The following is a 14315-nucleotide window of genomic DNA, read 5'->3' as shown; positions in this document are numbered from 1 at the left end:
CCTGTACTCACAGCAACTCAGGGGACTGAGGCAGGAAGATTCTGAGTATGTGACGCCAAGCCTTAGCAACTTGCAACTTAGTGAGACTGTGTCTTAAAATTAAAAATAAAAATAAATGGAAAAAAAATTAAAAATAAAAAAAAACCTGTGGCTGTAGCTCAGTGATAAGAGCATCTCTGAGTTAAATCCCTAATACCAAGAAAGGAAGAGGGTTGGAGAAAGCTCTCCATCTATTTTTATGAGAAAGAAGAAAAGAATCATGATTTTCACATAGGTGTCTCGTTTTCAGAACCAATGGAAAAAAGGAAAAGAAAATGTGAGGTCTCTGGCCCTCCTTAAAATTTCTATTTTAAAACCTTCTCTTGGCATTTTAAGAAATGAAGCAACTTTTACTTACAGGAAGATTGGTAAACTATCAAAAACAAGACCTTGATTATGACCCCACTCTGGCTCTTTCCTGGACATAAGACCTTCAGTAAATAACAATCTCTAGAAATGGAACTACCCCATTCAAAAGTGGTAAATATCCTTTACTCTGGCCATCTTCCAGAGTGTTGTTGAGTGGATGAAATACCATAGTACATATAAAAGCATCTGTACTTATTTAAAAAAAAACTATAGAAAATACTATAGTAACATGAAATGGGATTAGAATGAAGAAATGAAACTGGAAAATCAAATGAAGTTATGCCAATAACAGAACCAGGAGGAAGTGACTAACAAACCCAGAAATTTATAACTGAAGAAATAACCAAGAGCAAACGGGTAGAAGTTAAACATATATACACACATTTCAGTAACTTTGCAATTTATATATAAGTGAAGAAATTAAAACCAAAAGGAGAATTAAGAAGTGAACTGAGAGTAAAAACTATAAAATTAAGCACAAAGAAAACCAAGGGAAGTTTTGAAAATGTGTCATGAGCTCAAACTATGATTTTATTAAATCATGAGAAAAGTTATTAGTAAATGATAGTCAAAAGTAAAGGTTGACCAACTGTAAAGTCTATCAGTATTTATAAGAAGGTTAAAGTAATATTTTTGAGACTATGAAAATAACACATAGGAATTCCCTTTTTTAGTCTATGGGAAATTAATAAGATTAATAAAGCATTATGCAGTACTGAAAAGCAAATAATATAGATTTCTAAGGGTCATGGGGGAGAAATACCTAAAAGAACAGGACAATGAAGAGGGAGAAGGAGGGGGTCAGGAAGGGAAGAGAGAGAAAGAAGGAGAGGGAAAGACAAGGAAGAGCAAAGAACATGAGTCCCCTGGGGGATTCCAAAAGAATTATCAGAGGTCTGGTTCAACAGGATTAGTGTGGCTGACAATACAGATGACTGCTCAAGGAAAACCTACCTTTATCTACTCACATCCTGGGACTGCTTTATTACGGGGTTCAGGGTAAAGAATGCTTTTGGATCTTATGCCTCGGACCTACTCATATTATTGCTTCATTCTTAAGAATCCAACCATGTGATGAGCCTTTGGGATAATTCTTCCCCATAATCAGGATAAAACTTAGAGTTCAACATTTTATAGCACATTTTATAATTTTGAGTAAGTGTGTAAAAAATAGGCATTTCTATCCATCCATCCTATTTATATGCTCCAGCCACGAATGCCCTCTACCCCCACTATATTTGGTCTTTCCTAAAACTGTTTTTTGTCCCAAAGAAATGTCACTGGGTCATGTACAAGAGAAACAGATGTCTTTGGTGTCCTGCCAAAACTATGAATTCTTATGACTTTCCCATGTCCACACTGTGGAGCATGTAAGATTTGAGATCTACCCATAGTTGAGATCTACAGCCATAGTTGTTATCTTCTGAGACATATACTATCACATGAGCTTTCCCTGGGTGTCAGGACATTTATCTCTAATCCAAAAATCTACAAACATGTTCACTCTACTTTCTATTCAATATTTCATATTCTTTTTACTGTCTTCTTCTAGAACCACACTCATATCAATCCAACTCCTATAGCTTTATTGTCACTACCCTAATGCATATATACCTCCTCTTGGGCACCATGAAATTCTGGCTTCATTGGGCATCAATCTGACAAATACAAATCACCTACCTCCATAATCACCTATTCTTCCATGGATTTACTCTAGAACAGTGGTTCTCAATAGAACATGATTTTGTTCCCCAGGGGACATTTGGCAATATCTGGAGACATTTCTAGTTGTTACAAATATAGAGAGAAGTAGAAGCCAAGGATGCTGGTAAACATTCTGCAATGCACAGGGCAGCCCCTACTAATAGAGAATCTGGCCCAAAATGCCAATGGTGCTGAGATTTGAGAAATTCTGCTCAAGGAGACCTGAATAAAAAAATTATCTGCCACAGAAGTCCTACATTCTTAAGTCCTCTAATAAAACAGAAAGATAGGAAAAGATATGCCAGTCATGGTGGCACATGCCTGTAATCCCAGCAACTCAGGAAGCTTAGGCAGGAGGACACCAAGTTTAAAACCACTTAGCAAGGTTCTGAGCTAGTTAGTGAGACCTTGTCTCAAAAAAATAAAAATGGGTTGGGGATGTGACTCAGTGGTTAGGTGCCCCTGGGTTCAATCCACAGAACCAAAAAATAAAAACTAAAACTTTCCCCAGATCAAATATAATTTCAGAAAAATAGCTAAGTCATGCTATGTTCACTTCTTATCCTCTGAATTCATGTCATCTGTACAAAATAGACATCTTCAAATAATTGTTACTACTGTATATTCATCCCTTAGACCCCTTCCTATATTTAAAAATGATGATGGCATCTGATATAACTTACTTCTACCATTCCAACTGCTGAAAGTCATGAACTGGATATCTTAGTTGACTTCAGAACTTCACAGTTACAGGACACCTATGACTTTTACCTCCACAGCAACTTAAAATAGCAAAGCTCCATGCTTACCCTCAGTACTCAAAATCTCAAACTTGGAAACATGTATCACTCACCAAAGCTTCCTTTACTTTCTACCCATTACTCCAATAAACTGGTTCTTTGCTCAATTAACCCTTCCAAAGATACTCTGCCCATTAACCCCAACCTGAAAGACAATAAATCCATATCTAACCTGTACTTCATTAGCAGTAACTGCAAAGAATTACTATTCTGTATGCAATCACACCACAAACCCATAATCTACCATAAGCCTTCATCAATATCTACTCTATCAATCTCAAATCCTTAAAGACTCACTGTTTCCCTAATCCTGCACTGAAATGCTTTACAAAAATCACAGTGGTATTAACAAACAAAGATAATTAAAAGCCTTAATTACTACTTGGGAAATTTTTCATTTAACTCTTGTTAATGCCTTGCAAGACAATTTGAATCACCTCAACCTCCTTTAACAGTCTCCTTTCACCTTGTCAACAAACAACTTCACTTCTTAAACACTTCCTCTCTCAAATGAATAATTCAATGTGTGGAACAAAAAGAAGGGGGGAAAACAAAAAGGTGAAATGTTTACTTGAGCATTTTCAGGTTCATCTTTAATTTTGTCTAGTAGTCCCTGCTGTGGTGCCATTGCTTTGTCATACTCATCATCCAAAGGTTCTTCTTTAATTCTAATATTTGATGCAAAGGAATTCCCCAGTTCCGAACCAATGGATTCTTTATTGGCAAATGGGTAGCTGGAATCCTAAAACACAATATAAAGGATTAATAAATATTCAAATTTAAAAATTATTCCTCTTTAGGTTTAACACCCAAAGAAAAGCTTATTGGAAATGAAGAACTGTGGACATTCATCAGGCTCCCTATACCTAAAAGTAAATGTGCTATAGGTCTAAATATCAAATATAAATAAAGAACCTAAGAGCTGAGGCTTCTTAGAATGTCTCCAAATATGTCCTTACCCAAATAATAAAGCAAATAAAAAAAAAAAAATCAGTGTTCTACCTGACACATATAGTTAGAGTAGAAAGTGACATACAGAAAAGTTTGACACTTGCCACAGTTAACAGCAATCTACATACACACTGAAAACTTACCCTAAAGTTTGTTTCTGGGGTTTGTGGTAAATGGGTATGTAATGTTTCTTCAACTTGATTAGCTATTGAAAGAAAAACAAACAAACAAATACATGTATATGAATAACAAATCTTATTAAAAATGACCCCAAAAGCTATCATTTGATAATCGCCTCTCTTTTCTAACAGATATGCTCAATAGAGTGAACTGGGTCCCCAAAGAACACCCAAAAGGAAGTTTCACTCAAAATTATTTACAACCTAGCCTCACCTACCTTTTAGCATTACTTCATACCTTTTCCTTGCTGCAACATAAACTGGCTACTTTATTCACTGTGCTCTGAAAATAATACTTGTGTTTGTTCTGCACTCATTTCTGCTAATTCTACTCCAAAGTCTCCTCTGTCTATCCTAATATTTATAATTTTCCAGATTCTGCTTAGTTCAAAATTCACCTCTCCTCTATAAAACACTCCCTATTCACTAAGTTAAAAATTATCTCTCTCCTAAGAATCCTTAAAACAGAGTGTTTCAGCTATTTGAAACAAATCTTATATTGCCTTATGATAGACTCTTCTAATATTGCCTTTAATTATAAATTAAATCTTATGCTATTCAACTAGTCAGCTATTTGATGTTTTTTCCCTTCTACTACTCCTAGACATTATGTTCCTTCAGAAAAAGGACTCCCACAATTTTCATTATCCTCTACAGGGATACTGAAATTATATACTGAATTACATAAATCAGTAACACCATATATCCTTACAGAACCTTGTACATAATAGTTGTCCTTATAAACAATATAACTTTGTTCTTTCTACTATATATTAACTAGCATTGTCAACAGAAATATAATGATTGGCATAATGCACTTGCTTTCCTTTGCGTCAGTTTAACATTGTGGAAGGATTACATTTTTCACTGCACATGCTCCAAAAATACAAAGATGAATACGATAAAATGCAGCTCTCAAAAAACTCCTACACTAGTAGGTAAAGCAAAAACAACAATAACAACAAAAAGAGAACTATAATATTGTTTGATAAGTACTATAAATGGGGCTGAAACAAAATGCTGTGAAAATACAGGTAAGAAAACAATTCATTCTTGATATAGAGCAGTTAGGAATAACTATAGAGTAGAAAAGGTTTATAAGTTAGGCACCATTCAAATAAAAGGCACTTTTATAGGCACATGTACAAGATAGAAAATGACATGCAGGCAAATGGAACAGCAAGAAAGGTATAGAAGAAAATATATAGTATATTCAAGAATGGAACTGGAGCTAACATTTGTTACACTGGGCAAAGAGACTCAAAAGGAGCCTCGAGAAACTTCTCCAACATAAAATTGATTTTTTTTTTTTTTTAATCTTTCTATACTAATTGGTGGGACAGCAGTTTGAATGAGTGCTTACAGCACAAAGAAGTTAAATCCAACTTCAGGTTCCAATGCTCAATCAAAGAAAATGAACAGGTGATTCAAGTATCTTGTCTTCTCATCAAAATATTGCAAGCAAAGGGAAGGAGAAATGAGATTTAGAGCTATTTTTCAATCATTTATATCATTACCAAAAGTTACTGGGATAAATTCAGTCACTCTGCAAAGAACAAGGATAAAAGAAAAATGACAAGCTTACAATGAATTTAACTGTTCATATTTACTTAACATCGAAAGTAATAAAAGCTATATTATTATCAATACTTTGTTACTGTGTTCATGGTGCTATTCCAACAATTATTACCTGCTTTATCAAAAAAACTGCTTTTCAACCTTGAATCCAAATCTTTATGGGGTTTATCCAATCGTTTTTCACGTTCATGATAAGTTAGGTCTCTATTTTTCTCCTTTCCAGAAAATGTCTCTTTGCTGTTTTCTCTTATTAGACTAAAATCTTTCCGTATTGATTTAAAGACAGAAACCTGATCAAACTGTTTAGGAAAGTCTTTTTTTAATTTATTCTGAATTTGTATTTCATTTTCATTGTCTGATTCATGCTGTGTGACTCTTCTCTCTACTTCCAAGCTATCATCAGTATGGATTGAAGAAACAAGATTGTCCTTTGAACTAAAATCCTGTTCATCCTCATTGTCACTACCAACGACTGGAATTCCTGCAAGATCCCCAGAGTTCAAAAAATAATCATCTTCATCCAGCAATGAATTTTCAGATCCCGTTTGATTCGGCATTCCATAAGACATGCTGTCAAGGGTAGGAGTTAAGTTGTGGTCTATATCTTCAGACATTTCTGTATCCATGATACCACCACCTTAAAAAGTAAAATACTGTTTAGACAAATGATAGTGCTAAAAATGACCACAATTATAAGGTCTGTCTGGTATTTAGCCAAACATATATATATATATATATATATATTTTTTTTTTTTTTCTTTTCAAACAAAATAGATAATATAACCATAGTATTCATTTAACACTGGATATAGGTGTGACGGACATGATTACCCTCATCCAACAGTTAAAAGAAATAGAGAACCAAAACTTGAAAAACTACTTTGATTAGAAAGGAAGACCACGTGACATAAAGAAAAGAGGACCAACTACAGAATCAGACTTATCTGGGTTGTAATCATAGTATAATCCTGAAAAATCTATGATCCTAAAAAGTTAACTCAGAGTCTATAGATAAAACAGCATAATACTCACCTTGGAGATTAATTTACGGTGAGAATTAGTGATAAATAAAGGACTTACTGACATAGTGACTGAAACAGAGAAAGGAATATGAAGTGCTAACTTTAATTTTACAATTCTGGATTCAGCTACCCAGAATACTCACTATTATAGAACCCAGATTTCTGGTCCAAAGAGTTCAACTTACTTTCTTTTTTTTTTGGTGTGTGTGGGGGGGGGGGCGGGGGGGGGTACTGGGGATTGAACTCACGGCTTTCTGCATGTGAGGCAAGCACTCTACCAACTGAGCTATGTCCCCAGCCCTTCCATTTTCTCTGTGTTAACACTAATTCAGACTTAACACAGTTAATATTTACAAAAGAAAATATTTAAACATGAAAATAAAATTTAACCATCCTAAGAGTAAAAAAATAGTTTACTCTTTATAACTATATGCTAAAATCTCTCCCATTCCAAATTTTTTTGAAAAAAAGAAGACCCCCAACCCTATACTGTCCTCAATTATCTTTCCTACATGAATTTATAGAAAAAAGTCTACATTAGTTCATTTCTACTTCACCTCCCAATCATCAGTCCTTTGAGCTTGATATAATCAGCTCCCAACTTTCCGCTGAAATTATTCTCACTAACAATATTAGAGTCAAGTCCAACTGATTATTTTCAAACCTTAAGTGGTATGTCCCTACTGAATAAAATTCCTTTGGTTTCTTTGACAATGAATTTCTTCTCACCTTTCTAACTGGCCTATTAACTTGTTTTATATTCCTTTTCCTGTTCATGTCTTCAATATTAGGTTTTCTCCAGAATTCCAGTTTCTTATTCCATACACTAAAATTAAAATATTTTATTCACCTGCATAGCCTTTTGCTACTGACTTTCTAATTAGATATCTATATTCAATTAGCTCCTTTGTATGTAAGTCCCTAAGGAATTCCAACTTAAAAACTGTAAATTCAAACTCATCATGTACCTAATCCAAGCTAACACTTCTTGTATTTCCCTCACTTGATTAATGACTTTGCTAAACCAGCAACTGTTCAAGATATGAGAATTGTTCCAATCTCCCTCTCCCCTGGCAACTTCTGTCAACTCTATTAGTTAATCTCTCTCAGACATTCAGCATCTAGTTCTAGTACTTCAAATTTCTTCCTGTACTACTGCAGTATCTTTGACAGTGCACTAATTCAGTCCACATAAACATTTAGGAAATAATTATATTCTTACAAACCCTGGGGCCAGAACACATTTAATTGGTCCACAAATAGGCAAACTAGAACTAATAAAAACAGTGAAACGAAGAATGAAAATATTACAACATTGGCATCCCTGTTTTTATCTGTTCCTGAAACCCAGATACAACTTCAGGTGATAGGACCATTCCTCAACAATTCCTTGGACTCGATGATTCAATATATTCCCCTTTTTACTTTAGGTATTTGTAATAAAGTCCAAATGATAGATTTATTTATTTTTTTATTTGTTCTTTATTTTTTATTTGTTCTTTTTAGTTACATGACAGTAAAATCTACTTTGATATATTTGTACAAACATGGAATATATCTTATTCTAATTAGGATCCCAGTTGTGTGGATGTACTCAAATGAGAAGTTTTCCTCAAGTTATCCTCTCATAGAGACACCAGAATTATCTAAAACATTAATCATTCCATATTATTCTCTCCCCTGAGATCCTTCAATAGTTCCCCTGGCTTAAGGAACTGACTAACTCATTCAGCACATAATCTATGGTAAACACTGTGCTAGGTACCAAGGATAAAAAGATGGTAATGATTTCTGTTCCTCAGAGCTAGAAAAACAGTAAAATGGAAAACTTGAAAACAGTGTGATAATAGGTAAATAAAACTTTCAAGTTCATAATGCTATCAGAAGAGATAAAAGCATTCTATTAAAAAAGCATTTTTGGTTTAATATATCAGAAGAATGATTGCTAATAAATGAAGAGAAAATAATGGGCCAAAAAAAATCACTTTTCTACTTTCTAAAATAATAATAAATTCAGAGAACAAATGGCAAAACAGACGCTAAAATCTTAAAAGGACATGTGTACTAAAGAACTTATATGATGAGTCATGATCATGACTATAACTTACTTTCTCACAGTATCCCATATAGAAGAAGCAAGGCAGGAGAGAACAGCAGAAACAATACTATAGATATTATTATTTTAATTTTTCCATTTATTTGAAAATTCTCATAATAAGAGAAGATTAGGAAGAAAATACAAATAACCAGAGTGGCCACACACACACATACACACACACATATCTACCAAACTGTAAGCACCTAAAGGTCAGTGTTAAACCTTTTCTCTACAACGGTTTATCCTTACTAGCAGGCCACATGGCATATGCTCTGTAACAATTTCATGAATGAAATGCATTTTAGAAGATCCGCAGTTTAAGTTCTACTATAGATGAGATATCAATACTAAAAAGCAATACTGCAAGCAATTCTCCTTACCTCTACATTTAAATTCAGGATATGGTATCAGGAAATAGATAGTCACCTGGAAAAAAACACATGCCTAACTCACACCAAAATAACTTCCATATGTACCTAGTTTAGATGTTAAAATTTTTTTTTAAAGAAAACATGAAAGAATTATTTTTAAGTCATAAAACTGAGCAAGTTTTTGTAATGATAAAATGAAATTAAAATACCAGTTTATTGAAAAAAAATAAAAGATCAAATGTGACTACAAAAATTCCTATAGAAGAAAAAAATCAAATTTAAAAGACAGAAGGATAAACTGGCTAAAAAGATTTCAGTGCAGTATATCATAAAGGGTAATCTCTAAGAGAAAAAGAAGAGACTCAGAGTCCAATAAAGAAACATGTAACCAAATACACAAATAAAAGCAAAGAATCTGAACAAACATTTCAAAGAAGGGAAATACCAAGGGTCAATAAAAGAAATGCATATTAATAATGCAATGAGCTACCATGTTCACATAGCAGGTATCCATTGTTCTGTCTTCCCCCTCCCCACCCCCGCCCCCACACACAAATTTATTGTTCTGTGTGTAAAGAGTAGCATCTTGTGTTGGTCATTTGGACTTAAGTTTCTTGTGAAAGTCCCATGTACATGTAAAATTATTAAAACTTGGTTTTTTTATTGTTTTTTGTTGTTGTTAATCAGCCTTATGTTAATCTGGTTCCTGGATCTAGCCAAAAAGCCCACATAAGGTTTAAGGGGGAAGAAAGGAGAAAGTAGAATCTCTTCCTCTCTCATACTCTATATGATGCTTGGCATATTTCTGGAAAAACAAGTACATTTTGCTAGAATTGAATGACCAAAAGTGCTCAAAATGGACAGAGAAAGAAGAGACCTATGAGAAATTTGTAGATAACAGAAAAACTGCAAAGTATTTAAATGAGAAGAGAAGTCATTTAAAATTCCTGAAGACATGTTTTATTAGGATCTTGTGTTTTACATATGGATTCTGTGTACCAGAAGAGTGTTGAATATTATAAGGAAGTGGAAAATGAAAGATGGAATACTGGTTAGGAAGCTATTGCAATAATCCAAGGAAAAACTGGTGAGTAGGGCCAAGTTGGTAATGGCATAAAGATCTCAGGTTTGGATACACTTTAAAGGTAGATACATTTCCTGGTATAAGATGCTGGGAATAAAAGAAGTCAAGGATAACATAACAAGGTTCCATTTCTTCAAACAGGAACACTAGAGTATCAAATCAAAAAGAATAACATGAATACTTTGGTTGTAGGACTGTTCATTTTGATATCTTTATTAAATCTTCAAATGGAAATATAAGAAAGCCGTTGGAGAACAGTGAAAGTCTGTAATTCTAGCAGCTCAGAAATCTGAGGCAGGAAGACTGAAAATTGAAGGCCAGCCTGGCCAACTTTTTAATTAAATTTAATTAAAACTTAAGTGGGTACTGGGGATAAAATTGAGAGGTAAAGCTCCCCTGAGTTCAATCCCCGGTGACAAAAAAAAATAATTAAAAAAAATGAAATACAGCATTTGGATATATTAGTCTGTAGTTAAAGATGAGACTTCTGCCAAGTAATGAGGAAAAACAATTAGGAATGCAATGTAGAGATAGTACTTAAAATTCACCTGACTAGATAAGATCACCTAGTTAGTTTACTTACTAGAAATGGGAAACAGCCAAGAGTCATGAGACATTTCAACATTCAGAAATCTAATAGGAATAAAGGTTCATAAAAAGACACCAAAAGAACAGCCAGGGTTGGAAATGTAGTGGTAAAGTGTCTGCTCTGCAAGCACCAAGCCCTGAGCTCAATCCCCAATAGGGGATGGGATTTAAGAATGGGAGAGACTAGCCAGAAGGTAGGAAGAAAAAAAGGGAATTACTAGCTATAATAAATGCTAACATGACTAATAAAATGAAAACTAAAAATGTATTACTAATATTTGCAAAGTTTAAATGAACTTTTATCTTAACAAGAACTGTATCAGTGGGAAAATAAGTGAACAAGCCTCTGAGGGCAGATTATTATCTTCAGAAAGACTGAGAGGAGATAACTTGACAACACATTAAGTACAGATGACTCTTCAAAGAAATTTTGCTCTGAATTAAAGAAAATAAGCTGAAACTAAACTAAAATCTGGAATAAATAGGTTTTTTAACTTATATTTTTTGTTTTCTTTTGTGAGAAAAAATTTAAATGAAGAAAAATTACATCTTTGTAATTTTAACATCTTGGGAATGATTCATTAAACAAGGAGTAATTAATGTATTCAGGAGAAGAGTCTTCGGGCAACAAATAAAGTTGATGATCGGTAAAATATAGGTTTATTGGTAAATCTGGGGGAAAATTTGTAACGTTATTTTAACCAACTTAAGTAGAATATTTGTTTGCTAATAAGCAAATTTCATGATGCCAGAAAAGGTAATTTTTATTACTCCTTGTTCTTATGCTTAATCCTTGCATTAATGGTTTACTAACATTTCTATACTATATCTAAAAATCACTTCATTGTAAGATACTACCAACAAAGGGATCCAATTACCAATTACATTTCATTTATAAAGCACTTAATTCCTCCTGTTTTGTTTGAAGTGTAATTATCACAAAGTAACATCAATTACAATTCCAACTTCAGAAACCATGCTTCTCCATCAGTTTTCTGAGGCTGCAAGCTGGGGTTGTAGTTCAGTGGTTGAGCGCTTGCCTCACATGGTTCGATTCTCAGCACCACATAAAAAAATAAATACAACAAAGATATCATGTCCATTTACAACTAAAAAAAAATGTTTAAGAAAATTTCTGGGGTTGCTACTTTTCTCTGCTATATAAAGAAACAAAGAATGGTGGAAATGAGGATCCCTAAAACTACTAGGAATGCAAAAACAAACAATAAACATAAAAATGAAGTAATCAGTAAGTTCTAAGTAAAAGTTTAAATCAGCATTTTGACACAGAAATATCTGAGATAATTTGATTTTTACTGCTACTTATATAACAATTCCCTAAATAAAAATCTCTTTAAACTGTAAGATCACAAATGTAGTTCAACAGCTTATAATATTTATATAAAGCCAGAAATCATTAAACATAAAGCATAAAATGCCTAAAATGCTTATTTTTATTTAAGACATACAGAAGCACATTTGCAAATCATGTGGTGATCAGTCAAAACTTTGATAATGGGATTTCTTGCATAAATAATAACAAATCATCTTTATAACTGCAATTGAGTTTCTTTAAATTAGAATCATAGAGTCACTCACACATTCATATGTTTACTGATTCACCTAGTGTTTCGAAAGCATTCAAATTATTCACAGAAACAACAGCTCACTTTTCAAAGGACGATTTTAGTTGGGTAAAAAAGGACATAGTTGAAATATTTAATTGTATGACAAATATTAATAAACAAATTTGGGAACAAACAAAACTGACTCTTAGTAAGCATGATGAATTTTGTTTGGGAAACTACTAAATGGTTGAAAAAAAAAGACTTTTATTTATCAATAGGCCAGTGACCAAGAGAAAATTTTTCACGAAAATAGGACAAGATATTGAATATGTTTCAATCTGCTTTCAAACTGCACGTATCAACATATTAGTGGACCACAGCCAGAATTTTCTTTTAAATGAACGACCAGAAAGCACAAGCTTACCATATAGAATTATAATAAGCAAAGCTACAAGAAACATTTGTGAACACATGTACACATGTGCACAAGCATATATAGTCTCAATGTAAAATATATTCCTAACAGGTTTCAAAAAAAAAAAAAATTTAAAGCTGACATCAGTGGAATATTTAGATCAATTCTGATTTTATAGCATAATAAATAAAAGATGATTAACAGATGTTGACACTTGAAATATTTCTGATATGAGTTTGATCTTACCAATTAAAGTCTACTTGTACAAAGTAGATAAGCTAAAAATTATAAAGTACATTATAAAAATATAAAATAACCATGTGTTTTTCAAAGGACAGATGCAGACAACAGATTTTACTTTTTTGAATGATCACTGATATTTATAATGATAAAGAAGATCAGAGGTATCTATAAAATGATCCAAACATTCAGCATGTACCTAAAAATTGTTAATGGCCTATTAAAGCTGAAGCATATCACTACAATAAAATATCACATATTTGGGCTGGGGATGTGGCTCAAGCAGTAGCGCGCTCGCCTGGCAGGCGCAGGGTGCTGGGTTCGATCCCCAGCACCGCATAAAAATAAAATAAACATGTTGTGTCCACCGAAAACTAAAAAATAAATAAATATTTTTTAAAAATTCTCTCTAAAAAAAATTTTTAAAAAATCACATATTTTATGGAGTAAAATTTTTTTTTCTTCTGAGGTTTTCTTGTTTTGTTTTTTGCAGAAATAGGAATTGAGCCCAGGGTCTCTTACTGCCCCAAAACATTTTTAGGCTACCAGGGATTGAACCCAGGGATGCTTAACCACTAAGCTACATTTGCAGTCCTTTTTAAATATTTTCTCTAGAGACAGGGTCTCACTGATTTGCTAGGTGCCTCACTAAGTTGCTTAAGCTGGCTTTGTACTCTCAATCCTCTTGCCTCAGCCTCCTGAGCCACTGGGATTGCAAGCGCACACCACCATACCTGGCTCCAAAACTTTTATATATATTTTAATATCCCAATATTTTGAAAAGCATATTACTTTCATAAGCAGAATAAAATACTTAAACAAAAATAAACAAAAGCAAAAGTTTATTTATGTCAATAGTTGCAGAAACATAATACCACAGAGGTAAGAGGAGACAGCTACAACTGTGCTCTAATTTTTGGAGCTATTCTTCCTCCTAATTCAAAAATTTCTGTAACATAGTTAGGAATTTTTATTTTTATCTTCTTTCCTTTCCTGGCACCCACGATTTACCTGGTATCTCTCTGTTTAGATAAGCAAAGATCGGTCCAAGTCCTGAATCTAATGTCTAATCTAAAAAAGCTATGTTTAAATACTTTTTTTAGAGCCTTTAAACAGCAGAGACAGAGTAACCTGTACTTTTTTCCCCCTAGATGACACCAGTAAGTTTATGACAACATAATTCTATTACTCTCATGAAACCATTAAACACAAGACACACCACTTCTACTAGCTCACGCTATCTGCAACAGTAAAATTTTTTAATTTAAAAAAAATTCTCTTTGAATAACTTTTATCTATTGTAAGGGCT

General features: G+C 33.2%; 1 protein-coding gene across 8 annotated transcripts in view; it reads right to left on the bottom strand.

Annotated features, from left to right (window-relative positions):
* Positions 1 to 14315, bottom strand: part of Zmym4 (zinc finger MYM-type containing 4) — a 150081-nt gene that overhangs the window by 52956 nt on the left and 82810 nt on the right. For 6 of the 8 annotated variants that reach the window (XM_027937373.2, XM_071617667.1, XM_071617666.1 and 3 more), the window contains exons 3-5: positions 5733 to 6257; positions 4007 to 4068; positions 3484 to 3654 (exon numbers count right to left, since the gene is read on the bottom strand). In XM_027937373.2, the coding sequence (XP_027793174.2) occupies positions 3484 to 3654; positions 4007 to 4068; positions 5733 to 6257 (758 nt within the window). Of the gene's footprint in view, positions 1 to 3483; positions 3655 to 4006; positions 4069 to 5732; positions 6258 to 9120; positions 9142 to 11740; positions 11799 to 14315 lie in introns of those variants that run through there. The other 2 variants (XM_071617665.1, XM_071617664.1) reach the window with 2 other exon arrangements.

The sequence above is a fragment of the Marmota flaviventris genome, chromosome 10 (assembly GCF_047511675.1).
Source record: "Marmota flaviventris isolate mMarFla1 chromosome 10, mMarFla1.hap1, whole genome shotgun sequence".
NCBI classification, from domain to species: Eukaryota; Metazoa; Chordata; class Mammalia; order Rodentia; family Sciuridae; genus Marmota; species Marmota flaviventris.
This window is presented reverse-complemented; position numbering and strand designations above follow the sequence as displayed.